This window comes from Ictalurus punctatus, chromosome 25 (assembly GCF_001660625.3).
Source record: "Ictalurus punctatus breed USDA103 chromosome 25, Coco_2.0, whole genome shotgun sequence".
Classification (NCBI taxonomy): Eukaryota; Metazoa; Chordata; class Actinopteri; order Siluriformes; family Ictaluridae; genus Ictalurus; species Ictalurus punctatus.
The window spans coordinates 10,263,510-10,276,313 of record NC_030440.2 but is presented as its reverse complement, the minus strand read 5'-3'; the positions used below and the strand labels follow the sequence as shown (position 1 = coordinate 10,276,313).

The 12,804-nt window shown below is 41.5% G+C and overlaps 1 protein-coding gene and 1 long non-coding RNA gene across 6 annotated transcripts in view; one reads left to right on the top strand and one right to left on the bottom strand.

The window, feature by feature from the left end:
* dnm3a (dynamin 3a) overlaps nt 1–12,804 on the top strand; it is a 44,459-nt gene that overhangs the window by 13,200 nt on the left and 18,455 nt on the right. For 4 of the 5 annotated variants that reach the window (XM_017455845.3, XM_047151096.2, XM_047151095.2 and 1 more), the window contains 5 exons: nt 23–109; nt 223–293; nt 392–443; nt 2,874–2,903; nt 6,976–7,089. In XM_017455845.3, the coding sequence (XP_017311334.1) occupies nt 23–109; nt 223–293; nt 392–443; nt 2,874–2,903; nt 6,976–7,089 (354 nt within the window). The remainder of the gene's footprint in view (nt 1–22; nt 110–222; nt 294–391; nt 444–2,873; nt 2,904–6,975; nt 7,090–12,804) is intronic. The other variant, XM_017455844.3, reaches the window with a different exon arrangement.
* LOC108257796 (uncharacterized) lies at nt 6,811–10,991 on the bottom strand. The gene is made up of 2 exons (XR_001810525.3): nt 7,665–10,991; nt 6,811–7,460 (listed from the first exon to the last, which is right to left on the bottom strand). It is a non-coding gene; the product is annotated as an uncharacterized LOC108257796 (long non-coding RNA).

Here is a 12,804-nt window from a genome sequence, read left to right as displayed (position 1 = left end):
ATCTTTTTGGTCTGGCGTCTAGTTAAGGACCTTTCCGAAGCTCCAGGAAGAGACAGAGAGAATAGTGACCACACACATTCAGAAGCAAGAGAGTCAAACCAAAGACCAGGTGAGAACTAACCTGCACGTAAATCTCTTATCAATTACTTCAAACTTTATTGTCCACCATGAATTCAATTTGCCTTGTATTCTGTTATCTTCCTCACTATTATCTTCCAACAGATTTTCCTTTCAATAAACATTCAGCTTTCCTACATCAACACCAATCATGAAGACTTTATCGGATTCGTCAAGTGAGTTCTCGTTTCTAGTACTAATTCCGGCCAGGTTACGATGCATGTTGAAAAAAAAGTGCTATTCTGTTCCTGTTACTCTTTTTCTCTATTTCAAGTGCGCAACAGAGAAATAATCAGATCACTAAAAAGGCCTCCACATGGAACCAGGTGAGTCAGTGTCATGTAAATGGGAGTCTGACTGTGTGATCTAGAGCTGTACACGGGACTGTTTTTTTAAAAAAAACTGCTTACCCAAAAGCTGATCGCTCCACAAGTTATTTCTCCAGGTCACCCCGCAGTTATTTCATTCTGTTTCACTGCAATGAATTAGCTGTTATTTCAGTTTGTTCTCCTGAATACGTAGACACTGTTAGAAGATTTTATTCCCCCTTAACCTGTCCTGTTTGTCCAGATGGCAAAATAGGGTACTTTCCTGTTTTGTTTTTTTCAAAATTTAAATAAAATTAAAGAGACACGTACCATTATAGATCATTTGAAATGGATTAAAAAGTTTCATTTGATTAAATAAACTAAACAAACTAAGGTATATCCGTTGTTTTTAAACGTCATGGTAACAGTATTTGGTTTGTTCCAAATACCTTACGTTTAAATGGCCACGTTATGTCCGGAGTCCCAGCAGGTTTTAAAGAAGTCAGAGAAAGTTCAAATTTCATATGCAGATAAATAATTTATTACTCTGAAAGATGACATGCAGCTTTCGGTGAAGTTGCCGCTATTTTTGTACTGTTTTTGCACAATAGTCAGCCTGTAGACATCAGTGTCCACACCACTAGGGGCTTGAACGGACAGGCTACTGAACAAACACTCACTCAGGGTGCGTCTCAATCAGCTCCCTAGGTGGTGAATCAGTATATCGTGTACATGTACAAGGACCCTGGCTCACTACACATTGGGACTCTCATGACTTGATTTCCGGCGACATGACTACATAGTAGCATTTATCAACAACAGGCAGCACTGATATATTTCTGACATTATATATCATGTAAATTTGTTCAATTAATCACACGCGTTTCTGTCATGGTACTTCAAGCTGGATTGTAAGCACAGTGCAATATGGGATTTTTTTAGGGCGCGAACGTTCCAGTGCACTGGCAGGACTTTGCGATTGAGACATCCCTTAAAATGGCCAACTTCCCGATCAGTGCCCTGACTACTGACCTAGAGAGCTCTTTCTATTTGACATATAATCTTCATTTCTGACCTGCACGGGATTAAAAACGAACGTGCCACGCGTGCAGGCTTCGCTGAAATGCCAGTCCCGATGCACATCTCTAGTGTGATGCTGTGAGTGAAGACTTGCATTAGTCAAAGACCAAGTTATGAAGCGTTTGTGATGATGTACCTAATGTCCTCTTTCTGCCTTGTCTGTGGTTTGTGTTTCTTTCCTCAGTTTTGCTGTTAGAAATTTGCTATGAGTTCATCACTAATGTCTAACACGTTGAGCTTCTTTTAGCATTCTCACGTATTGTTTCCTGTTGCAGCTTGTAGTGCAGTACGCTAATATGGCCGTTTGTTGTTTCTCTGCCGCACTACCACCTGCTTCTTTATATCATTTTGTCACTCACATTCAATTCTAGTATTATAGAACATGCAGCGACTCGCAAAGCGAACGGGGATCGTTCATTTTGAATGAGAGCTGGCTATTTCCGGCAACATGAGCGACTCGACTCGAAGTTGAGAAAAGTTTCACTCTCTGCAAATTTGGAGTGACTTGGTGCAGCGACTACCAAAGGGAGTAAAGACTGTAGAGCGCACATGATCTGTGATGCTGCCTGCATGTCTGAATTGTTTCCTGAACCCAGACAGTCCGGCGCTTGCGCTTTCACCGCAGATAGACGGCCACAACGGCAAAGAGCTCACACTGCTTCTCCTTCATCTCGTAGGATACGATACACATATACACTGGTGAATTTTATACACGAGCGCTCTCCCTCCAGAATGTTTCATTTTAGCAGCAAGAAAACTGATTTGTTATCAAAAGTCGAATGCTAGTTGCAACACCGACTTTTATATAAACGTTACAATGTCAACTAGTAATAGAAACGCGTACTGGCGACTTCACCGTACAGCGACTGGCGACTTGCAGCGATAAAATCACTATATGTGTGAGCATACGTTTACAAGGTCATGTAAAGCTTATTCTGAAGTTAACTTATTCCCAAGTCTTCCTTTCCCTGTCTTTCATTTTAATTCCAATCCTAAGCCTACTTCCCTTCACTTCTCATCCCTTCACTTCTCATCCCCTCCACTTTATATTTTTGTGCTCATGCACTACTCAGCCTGTACTGCAGGGGGCATGGTGAGTAACTCACATACACACTGCATGAAGTCTCTGTGTTATCACATTCACTGATTAACGCTCCAGAAAAAGGCACTTCATCAGATTTCACAATGTATCTATTTGCATGTTTTGTGCTTGTGTACTCTGTTTTTCTGTCTACATGTTGTTGTTTTTTTATATATATTGATGCAAGATCTGAAATGTACTTAAATGTGTGATGTTGTATTGTGTAAAGCAGAGGATTCCCACTAGTCCTATTGTAACGGTGTTATTCTCTCTGCTGAAATTTTTAGGGTGCTGCACCTCCACCTCCCAGTCAAATTGTACGAGCCCTACGTGTCTGTAAGCTTTACTGTCTGCCGTCTGTCGCCTATCGACTGTCTACCACGTCTCATTCTGCTATCTGTAGCTTCTAACACGCGCCGGAAACACATTGCGGAAACCGGTCGAGACTATTTCATGAAACGGCTTTTAATCCACACAGCTTATTATGTTTACGTTTGACTCATCTTTCCAACGTCAAAACATTTATTTCCTTCTGAATCACTCTTGAGCTGTTGCATACACTAAAGAAATCTCTCCAAAAAAAACTAAAATTCTCTCCTGTTTATCTTCAAGCAATCTAACTCATTCAAGCTGCTTTCATTAACTTTAATAATGTTATCTCGTTAAATCAATGAATAGCACACGTATGCTTTTTCACTGTATGTGTTGTGTATATAATGTAAGTGTGTGACAATGTTCACAACACATCTGAACCAACTCCTGTGGACTCTCCAGGCCTGTAGATTTATAGCCTCTCATCTCAGTCCACCTGGTCTGTGTGTGTGTGTTTTTACTGTATGTACAGTTTATTGGCATCACACACTGTTCGTTGGTGAGTTTTTATTTATTTTGTACGACTCAGTTACTCATAGTATGCTGAGACCCCTAGCAATGTTTGTGCATATTGTATTGGAATGTGACCATTGATATCATTGGCTTATCATGACATGGCCTTAGTGTAACCGTTCCACACAGCGTTTTTTCATTTTATTTTTTATTTAGATGTTCACAAACACATTTTCAATTTATATTCTTACTGCGTTACACTCTTGGAAAGGGTTCTTCAAGGGTACTTTAAGGCTTCTTCGCTTTCAAAAAATGGTCCTGCTTGGAACTCTTTATGATAGGGAAACACTTTGTTTCAGGGTTCTAAATAGAACCTTATACACACTGTAGAATAAACTTGCACATACCAAAGAACCTTATACATAGTGTAGAAGCATGATGTAGAACCTTCTATATCATATACCATGCTTATGCAGTATGTGCTGCACTTAAAGGGCTTTGGATTTGGACATACAGTGGATCTAAAAAGTCTGCACACCCCTGTTTAAATGGCAGGTTTTTGTGAAGTAGAAGAACGGCACTAAGATAAATCATGTCGTATCTTTTCTCACCCTTAATGTTGAATTGCAAAGTATACAAAAAAGTGAAAAATTATCAGAAACTTTTTAGGGATAATCAATTCAATTGAATTTTATTTGTATAACACTTTTTACAATGGAAATTGTCTCAAAGCAGCTTTACAGAAACATATAAACACGGGATACAGATTTTAAATGTGTGAATTTATCCCTATTGAGCAAGCCGGTGGCGGCGGTCTTGAGGAAAAACTCCCTAAGATGTTAAGAGGAAGAAACCTTGAGAGGAACCAGACTCAGAAGGGAACCCGTCCTCATCTGGGTAATTACGGACAGTGTGAAAGTAAAGGAAAGTTCGTTATGGTTTAATATGAAGTCTGTTTGTTGAACTAGTCCACTGTTCAAAGGACAGCCGAGTGCAACAGTGCATAAATAAATAAATAAAAGCACCTAGTTGTTTAAGTGTGCACACCCCTAAACTATTACTTCATTGATGCTCCTTTTGATTTTATTACAACTCTCAGTCTTTTTGGGTAAGAGTCTATCAGCATGGCACTTCTTGACCTGGCAATATTTTCCCTCTCTTTCTTGCAAAAACATTCTAGATCCATCAAATTGTAACAAATTGATTAAGGTCTGGGCTCAGGCTAGGTCATTCAAAAACATTGGTCTTTTGTTTAAGCTTTCCTTTGTGGTTTGGATCTATGCTTTGGGTCATTGTCCTGCTGAAAGGTGAAATTCCTTTTTGTCATCAGCTTACTAGCAGACACCTGAAAGTTTTGTACAAAAATCAACTGGTATTTGTAGCTATTCATGATTCCCTCCACCTTGATAAACCCCCAGTTCTGACTGAAGAAAAGCAGCCCTTATGCACGATGCTGCCACCACCATGCTTCACCATGGGTATGGTGTTCTTTTGGTGATGTGCTTTTTTTTTACACCAAACATATATTTTCAAATTATGAAGTTATTATACCTTTTGGAATAATAGTATAACAGACTATAACACATTTTGCCACATGGTTTGGGGGTGATTTAGTTGAGCTGAGATGTTGTTTTTTTTTTTTTTTTAGAAAGGGCTTCTGTCTAGCCAGCCCACCCCATAGCCCAGACATGTGAAGAATACGAAAGATTGTTGTCACATGCAGAGAGTAATCAGTACTTCTCAGATTTTCCTGCAGCTCCTTTAATGTTGCCGTAGGTCTCTTGGCAGCCTCCCTGGTAAGTTTTACTTTCTTCTTTTATACATTTTGGGAGGACGTCCTGTTCTTGGTGATGTCACTGTGGTGCTCCATTTTCTCTATTTGTTGATGATGGCCTTTAAGGTGTTCTATGGTACATCTAATGTTTTGGAAATGATTTTATACTTCTCTCCTGGTCGATATCTTTCAACAAGTGAGATACCATGCACACTTTGTAAGTTCTTTGTGGACCATGGCTTCAGCAGTCGGATGAAACCAATAAGATGTGAAGAAAATCCTACAGAAATTTTACAGCTGGTCTTTACTTGGGGTTAAGCAGAATAATTTCATTGATGAGAGCTGTATGATGATTACTTTTGAACATGAGATTGAAAGTGATTGGTTCATTTTGAACACAGCCATGTCCCCAAATTACAAAAGGGTGTGTGCACACTTATGCAAGCAGGTTATTGTAACTTTTTATATTTTCCGATGTTTTTTTCCTGAAATGTTTTTGATTGCTTTTCACTTAATTTTTATCAGTTGTAATTTCACATAAAGGGTGGAAAAAGTTCTGACCTGATTAATCTTAATTTAAATAAAAAAAATTACGTCACAAAAACCTGCCATTTTAACAGGGGCGTGTATACTGTACATGTTTTCTGCTTACTTTCTGCAATTGAGAGAATCCCAATGGTCACATTTTGTACATGCGGTACAGTTGGACAGGAAGTTTGTCTCCTCTTCACTGGTCTCTCTTTCTCTCTCTCTCTATGTGGTGTGTTTGCTTCATTCTCTATTTGTTGGGGGCTTTCTGCTTCCCTTTCTTTCATCACCTCCACCCCCTCATCCCTCTGTTCTCTCTCATCCTCTGCCTGCATTACTCTTATTTTAGTCCCCCCCTTCCTTTATTTTCTTACACCAGTCCTTTCCTTTTCCTCTGCTGGTCAGTACGCATCCTGCAGCCACACTGCCTGGGCTGTGTCAGTACTTTACATTTTACTGTCACTTCTTCTTACACTTAGGTCGAGTCAATGAATTGACTCTGTTAATTAATTATAGATCGTCTTTAAAGTGCACCCATTGTGGGTTTTTCAAATATTACCTTTCACGTAGTGTATTATATAACTGTTTGTGAATGTAAAAATCTGCAAAGTTTCAAAAATCAAAGAGCACGACAAACGGAGTTGTTGACTCCCAAAAGAAGGAATCGATTCTGAACAGCTGAAACGAGTCGTTAGTGATTCCAGACTTTACTTCCTGTACTAACCTACGTAGGTTTGTAACAAAAAGCCCCGCCTCTGGTCTTCATCAGCTGCTCGCTGACAGACGGAGCTGAAAGTGGTTATGGTAGTGGGCTTTCTTTTTGAAACACGCTGACCTCTGACCAATCAGAGCAGAGTATGAACGAATCCTTTAGAACGGATCATTGAACGAGTTGTTTTTGACACTGGGGGGAAGAAAGGGTAACGCTGCAATTTACATTATGAGCACATTAAAGTGTTTTTGACCTTGGATGCATGCAAACCTATTGTATGAAACCTTTAAAACAAAATTAGGCACATTTCAAAACCATAATAGGTGCGCTTTAAAACACTTGTAAACACGTCAGCATGCATTTTAATATTCCATTCAGACACATATTCAGTCACAAGACTCTTTATTCCATTTATTTACTCTTTATCTCCAAATAACATCTTTGTTCCTCTGTTTTCCGGAGGACTGGTGAGCTCTTCCTTCTGGCATCTTACTTCGCCACAGATCACACCATCTAACATTTGAGTCCTGACCTCTTTCTTGCTTTGTAGGTGATCCAAAAAGGCTGGCTGACCATCAACAACCTTAGTTTGATGAAGGGAGGGGCCAGAGAGTACTGGTTCCTGCTGACTGCAGAGAGCCTCTCCTGGTTTAAAGATGACGAGGTGAGGTTTGGCCTGCTTCTGTTTCATGTGACTTGAACATTTGTCATGTGGTGGTGTGTGTCTCTTCCATTCGGGTCAGATTTCCAGGCTCAGGTAATTGATGCGTAGGGCGGGTCTTGAAAACACCGGCATTTCATCCAGTCATAATTGGCTGTGCGACACGTCCCTCATGCCGTGTGGCCTGCCAGGTGGGCTGCCATCTGTCTGCCTGTCTGTGCCTGCTGTACAGGTGCAGGAAGTTCTGCACAGCAAGTGTAGACAGGCAGACAGACAACGCTCTCAGCCAATGGCAGCACGCTCTGCCTCTGGGAAAGGAGGACTCGAATGGAGGTACAGGACGAATCACGTAAAACACGTCTGTTCTCAGGGCACTGTGAAGGAATAAAATTTATATCATATACCTTAGGATAATCACTAATTCCACTAGCACTGAAACGGCTCTGTAGGTGATGTATAATTGGAAAGTAGATGACTTTAGGTATGGAAACAGTAAAAAAGAACAAAAATTCAGTCCAGTATACTAACACATTCTCTGATTTTTACACTTTATAGGTTTCTCTGCTTTTTCTTCCTACCTTGCGCTCTTTAACTTCCTTTCCTCTTTTGCCCTCTGTGACCCTCTCTAACTCTCATTCTTGCCTTTTCTCTCTCTCTCTCTCTCTCTCTCTCTCTCTCTCTCTCTCTCTCTCTCTCTCTCTCTCTCTCTGTTGGGAATAGAGGCATTTGGATCAGATCACCCTGACACAGCTGGATTCCCCCCAAGCCAAACTAACACACACACACACACACACATACACAAACATACACACACACACATACACACACACATGCACACACATTTGGGCCAAATATAAGTGGTTAGATGAATAAACACACTGTAACACAAACACAAACAGTCAATGAGATAAATGCATATGCGACAGACTTAGTGTAATCACAGGCCCACACAAAGGTCTGCACAAATATTTCTGCACTTAAAGACTTCCCCATGTGACTACATAGATGCTTGCGCAATTCTGGTGCCCAAAACTTAAATTACAGTCTTACTAACCCACACATATATTACACTCAGAATAATGAATTACGCACAGTAATAAATGGCTTTCTGGACTGCTGGCTGTTTAATGCAGTACTGTTCTGCTCTCGTGTTTGCGGCAGAGTTTTAACAGCAAATGTATTAGCAAAAGATTTTATGTGTATAAAGATAGATCGATAGATTTGTGATCAGTGTTTGGATCACTTTGTAAGGACCAACCACACTATAGTTTACAAACCCTCACTAAAACATCCTCTGAAGACAGCAATAAGTTTCAAGTAAATAAATAAATAACTAAGTGGATATGTCTGGAGAACCTATTCGTAAAGTTCTGCCGTATCCGTTATCCTGTGTGCGGAGAATACCCTGGCTGCCTTTCCAAAATCTGTAGTTTAATTCCAAAACTGGATCCTTTATTATCCTTTATTATTATTAACAAACCTTACACAATTTCTTCAAATATTTTCATATCAAATGCCTCCTTCAGATCCCTCTTTGGTTATATACTACTCTGGAGGTATTCTAAAGCCTTAAAAAAAAAAAAAAAAAAAAAAAAAAACCTTTTTGGAACCCACTTGAAGCCATTCGTCAGTTAAAGTGCTGTCTCCTTGTCTATGCCTATTTTCTTTAAGTCTGCGCTCACATTTTTTCTTGTGCTCTGTATTCATCCTTATTTCACACTTCATTCATCTTGTGTCTTAAATCTCTCTCTCTCTCTCTCTCTCTCTCTCTCTCTCTCTCTCTCTCTCTCTGTGGCTGGCAGTCTCTCTGGGACCATACACATTCCTGGCTGGAAAATTGTAAGGCTTTGTCCAAACACCAGCCTCCAAGAGCCTGCCGAGAAAGAAGTAGAGAGAGAGAGAGAGAGAGAGAGAGAGAGAGAGAGAGAGAGAGAGAGAGAGTGACCCCTTTTGCTTCCTCACTCCTGCACCCCTTCACCCCTTACAGCCTACCATATAGCAAGGTTTCTCTTTCTTTCTCTCTCTCATTTCTTCTATCTCTCTCTCCCTCACACACATGTTCTCCTCTCCTTCCTCATTAGCTAACAGTTCAGCAGCTGTACTACAGATACATGCAGCCATTGTTATACTCATCTCAGTAATCCTGGTGCCGCTGCTTTGGGTAAACCATCCCAACACTAAACAGACACACATTCCTGCAGTCTCTCTCTCTCTCTCTCTCTCTCTCTCTCTCTCGCTCTGTCTCTCTCTCGCTCTGTCTCTCACACTCATGCTGCATGAGGGAAAACAGATGACTCTTACTCAGTCTCTCTCCTACATCGCCACACTCACTCTGTGTGAGTGGGAGTGTGTGTGTGTGCATATGTGTGTGTGTGTGTGTGTGTGTGTGTGTGTGTGTGTCTGTGTTTGTGGGGGTGCCTTTTGGGTCCAAATGTCTGAGAGAAGTGGTTTGTGTGTGTGTGTCAGAGCTGGTTCTACTCATGCCATCCCAGTTTTCCATGCATGCAGTAGTGTGAGTTCATTTAGAGCTCATGAGACACCTCAGCATTAACACATAGTCTCTGTAGGTGAAACATTAAACTACAGCCACACTTACACCGCACACATTTCTTTCAAGCTAATATCAACAATGCTTAATCAGAGTTACGCTGCATGTGCATCTGTGCAGTCATTGAAACCGCAGCAAGTTATCATTCAGATTGATGAACAAACACCAAACCACATCAGATCATACCAGCGAATCTGCTATAACGCTTGGCCATTCACATCGATAGGAGATTAGACTGATTAGCAGACACAGTACAAACCTTGGCTGTCAACAGAACCACTAAAGAAACAGAAAGATTTTTGCGTTGTGGTTTTTTGTTGGTGTATGAGTGTGTGTCTAGTGCACATAAGCGCAGCCAATCCATGCACAGTCTAACCAATGTGCAGACTACTGTACACCAGTATGATCCTGAACAGGTAGTCTGAACACTGGGATGACGGAGCAGGAGATCCATCCCTTCCTGTCACTTTCTCACTCTCTCTCTCTCTCTCTCTCTCTCGCTCGCTTCCTCATTTCCCTCTATCTAATCTATCGCTCAGCCCATTCTCGCTGGCTCAGACTTTCGCAGGAGGAGGTGGAAGATAAAAAATAAACAAGATAGAAATAGTCTCCGTTCTCCTCTCCATCTCTCAGTGGCTTCCCGACGTAGGGAAACAGGGGAGGGCTTGGAGACGCACTCCGGAGCGCCGTTGTCGGGTTTGTCCTCGTTTCCTGTCTTGTCTTTTGCTCTCTCTGAGTATCGGAGACGCCTCGGTCCTGGAGTTGCCGTGCATTTTCCTTGACGCTTCGGTTGAGTATCCAGTCTTGACGTGGCACGTTTCACTCCCGTAGCCGGCAGTCTGGCAGCGCATTTAGGGAAGGCATGGTGAAAAAAGAGCGAGAGAAGAACGAGGGAGAGCGGGCGGAGAATGGGAGAGAGAGAGAGGGAGGAACCTGCTGGCCATATAAGGGTTGATAGGACCCTGGGGGAATTGATTTTTTTGGATCGTCTGTTGCTATCAAAATTTTTTTTCAGACTTTCAATCCTTCGCTACGATGCTGTGTTGTCCACACCTCCGTCGGCAGTTCTCCAGTTCTCTCCTCTCCTCCCATATCTATCTTCTTTCTATACTTCTAGTACTCTTCAAGCACTTTTCCTGCTCCATCTCTCTCTCTCTCTCTCTCTCGCTCCCCCCCCCCCTCTCTAAAACGGTACCAGATGTTGTAGTCTTAACGCCAGCCCGTCATTTCTGACCTTTTTTTTCAACCTTTAAAAAACTCCAGCAGGAAGTGGGCCTCTGAAAGGGAAAAAAGAGAAAGTTTTAGAGGGGTACAGACTAGGAGGGGTGCAGGGAGTGAGTGAAAGTGGAATAATGAAAAAAAAAGGAAGAGTGAGAGGGTTAGAAGGAAAGGACACAGGATGTGACTAAATCTTAGCTGAGCTCTTCCTTTAATTTATATTGTGTGTTTGCTCTGTGAAGTCACAACCAGTCTTAATCTTCGCTTCTGTCTCTTGTTGTTCTCTCCATCTCTGCGACTTCTCCGCTGCGCCATTATTCACAGTGTAATCCAAGCCGTTTCCTGAGACCCCAGCCCGTCCTGGACGGGAGGAGGGGGAGCGCGCGAGGAGGGAAACTGCCCCCCTCCTCTTTTTGAGAAATGTTGTGTTTAAGAGGCTCAGGCCGAATAATGACTTCCACATGTGTGCCTTCTCTTTCTATCTTTCAATCCCCCTTTCGTTCTTTTTCTCTCCCTCCCATGCCTTTTAACACTCACCGAAAATCTTACAGCATCCCTATGTGCTCGGTCTTTCAGTAAACTCCCCTCCAGCTATGCTAACTCTGATTAAATGGATATAGATCACACCAGCTCTGGGACTCTTTAGGACCAGCGCGACGCTGCTTTCGGGCTGTTATTAGAGCTGATTGGTGTTAAACATAAAATTGCAGCGTCTGTTAAACGATCTCACATGATTCCGTTTGATTCAGGTTGTGTAATTTGTGTGTTTAGAGGTTTTGGTTTTCAAAGGCAGAAACAATCAAGAAAAATTCCTTCGGCAAATTCCAATGCCCACATGACCTCGACGTCTCCAATCATACAGGATTTCTCCCTCCCTTTTTATTTTTTTTAAACTCTCTGGCAGCAATTATATTCAATGGGTTTTTCCATTAACTGAAATGATTTATCATTTTTTTTGTACGCTTTTGATTATGCTGTCTGTTAATAATCCAGGATCTTTATTCATATGCAGTCCCCTCTGGAACTACATTTGAAAAGACATTTGGGTTTGAGATCAGACGATGGAGCTGAGACAAGACTTTAGGTTTTCAGCTTTTATTTCATGGTATTTACATCTAGACGTGTTAAACAGCATAAAACATGGATCCTTTTGTATCGGACCACCCAATTTTTAGGCGAGCAAAAGTATAGGAACAGATCAGTCTTGAAGTAAATGAAAGGAAATAACACTTATTATTTGGTCGCATATCCCTTACTTGCAATAACTGCATCGAGTCTGTGACACACTGACATCACTGAATTGTTGGTTTCTTCTTTTGTGATGCTTTTTCATGATTGGAAAACAACTTTCAGTTGTTGTTTGTTTTGGAGTGTGTCTCCCTTCAGTCTCCTCTTCAGGAGGTGAAATGCTGCTCAATTGGCTTAAGGTCTGGTGATTGACTTGGCCAGTCTAAAACCTTAGAACCTTAGTTTTGGATCATGAGCAGATCCTTTCTTTCTCCACACTTTGTCCTTTCCATTACTTTGATAGAGGTTAATCTCGGTTCCAGAACTTTTGTGGCTCGCGTCTGTATCTTTGCAAATTCCGATCTGTCTTTCAGATTCACACTGCTGATGAGTGATTTGCATCTTGTGGTATGTCCTCTATATTTCTCCTCTCAAAGTCTTCTTCGAATGGTGGATTGTGATACCTTCACCCCTGCCCTGTCGAGGTTGTTGGTGGTGTCACTGACTGTTGTTTTTGGGGGGTTTTTCACAGCTCTCACAAAGTTTCTCTCATCAGCTGTCGTCGTTTTCGTTGACTGACCCATATGGTGTCTGTTGCTAAGTTCACCAATGGTACCAAATTGTTCCAAATTGTTGTATTGGCTATGCCTAATGTTTGTGCAATGCCTGTGATAGATTTTCCCTCTTTTCTCGTCTTTAGATCGGCTTTCTTTACTCCCATAGGC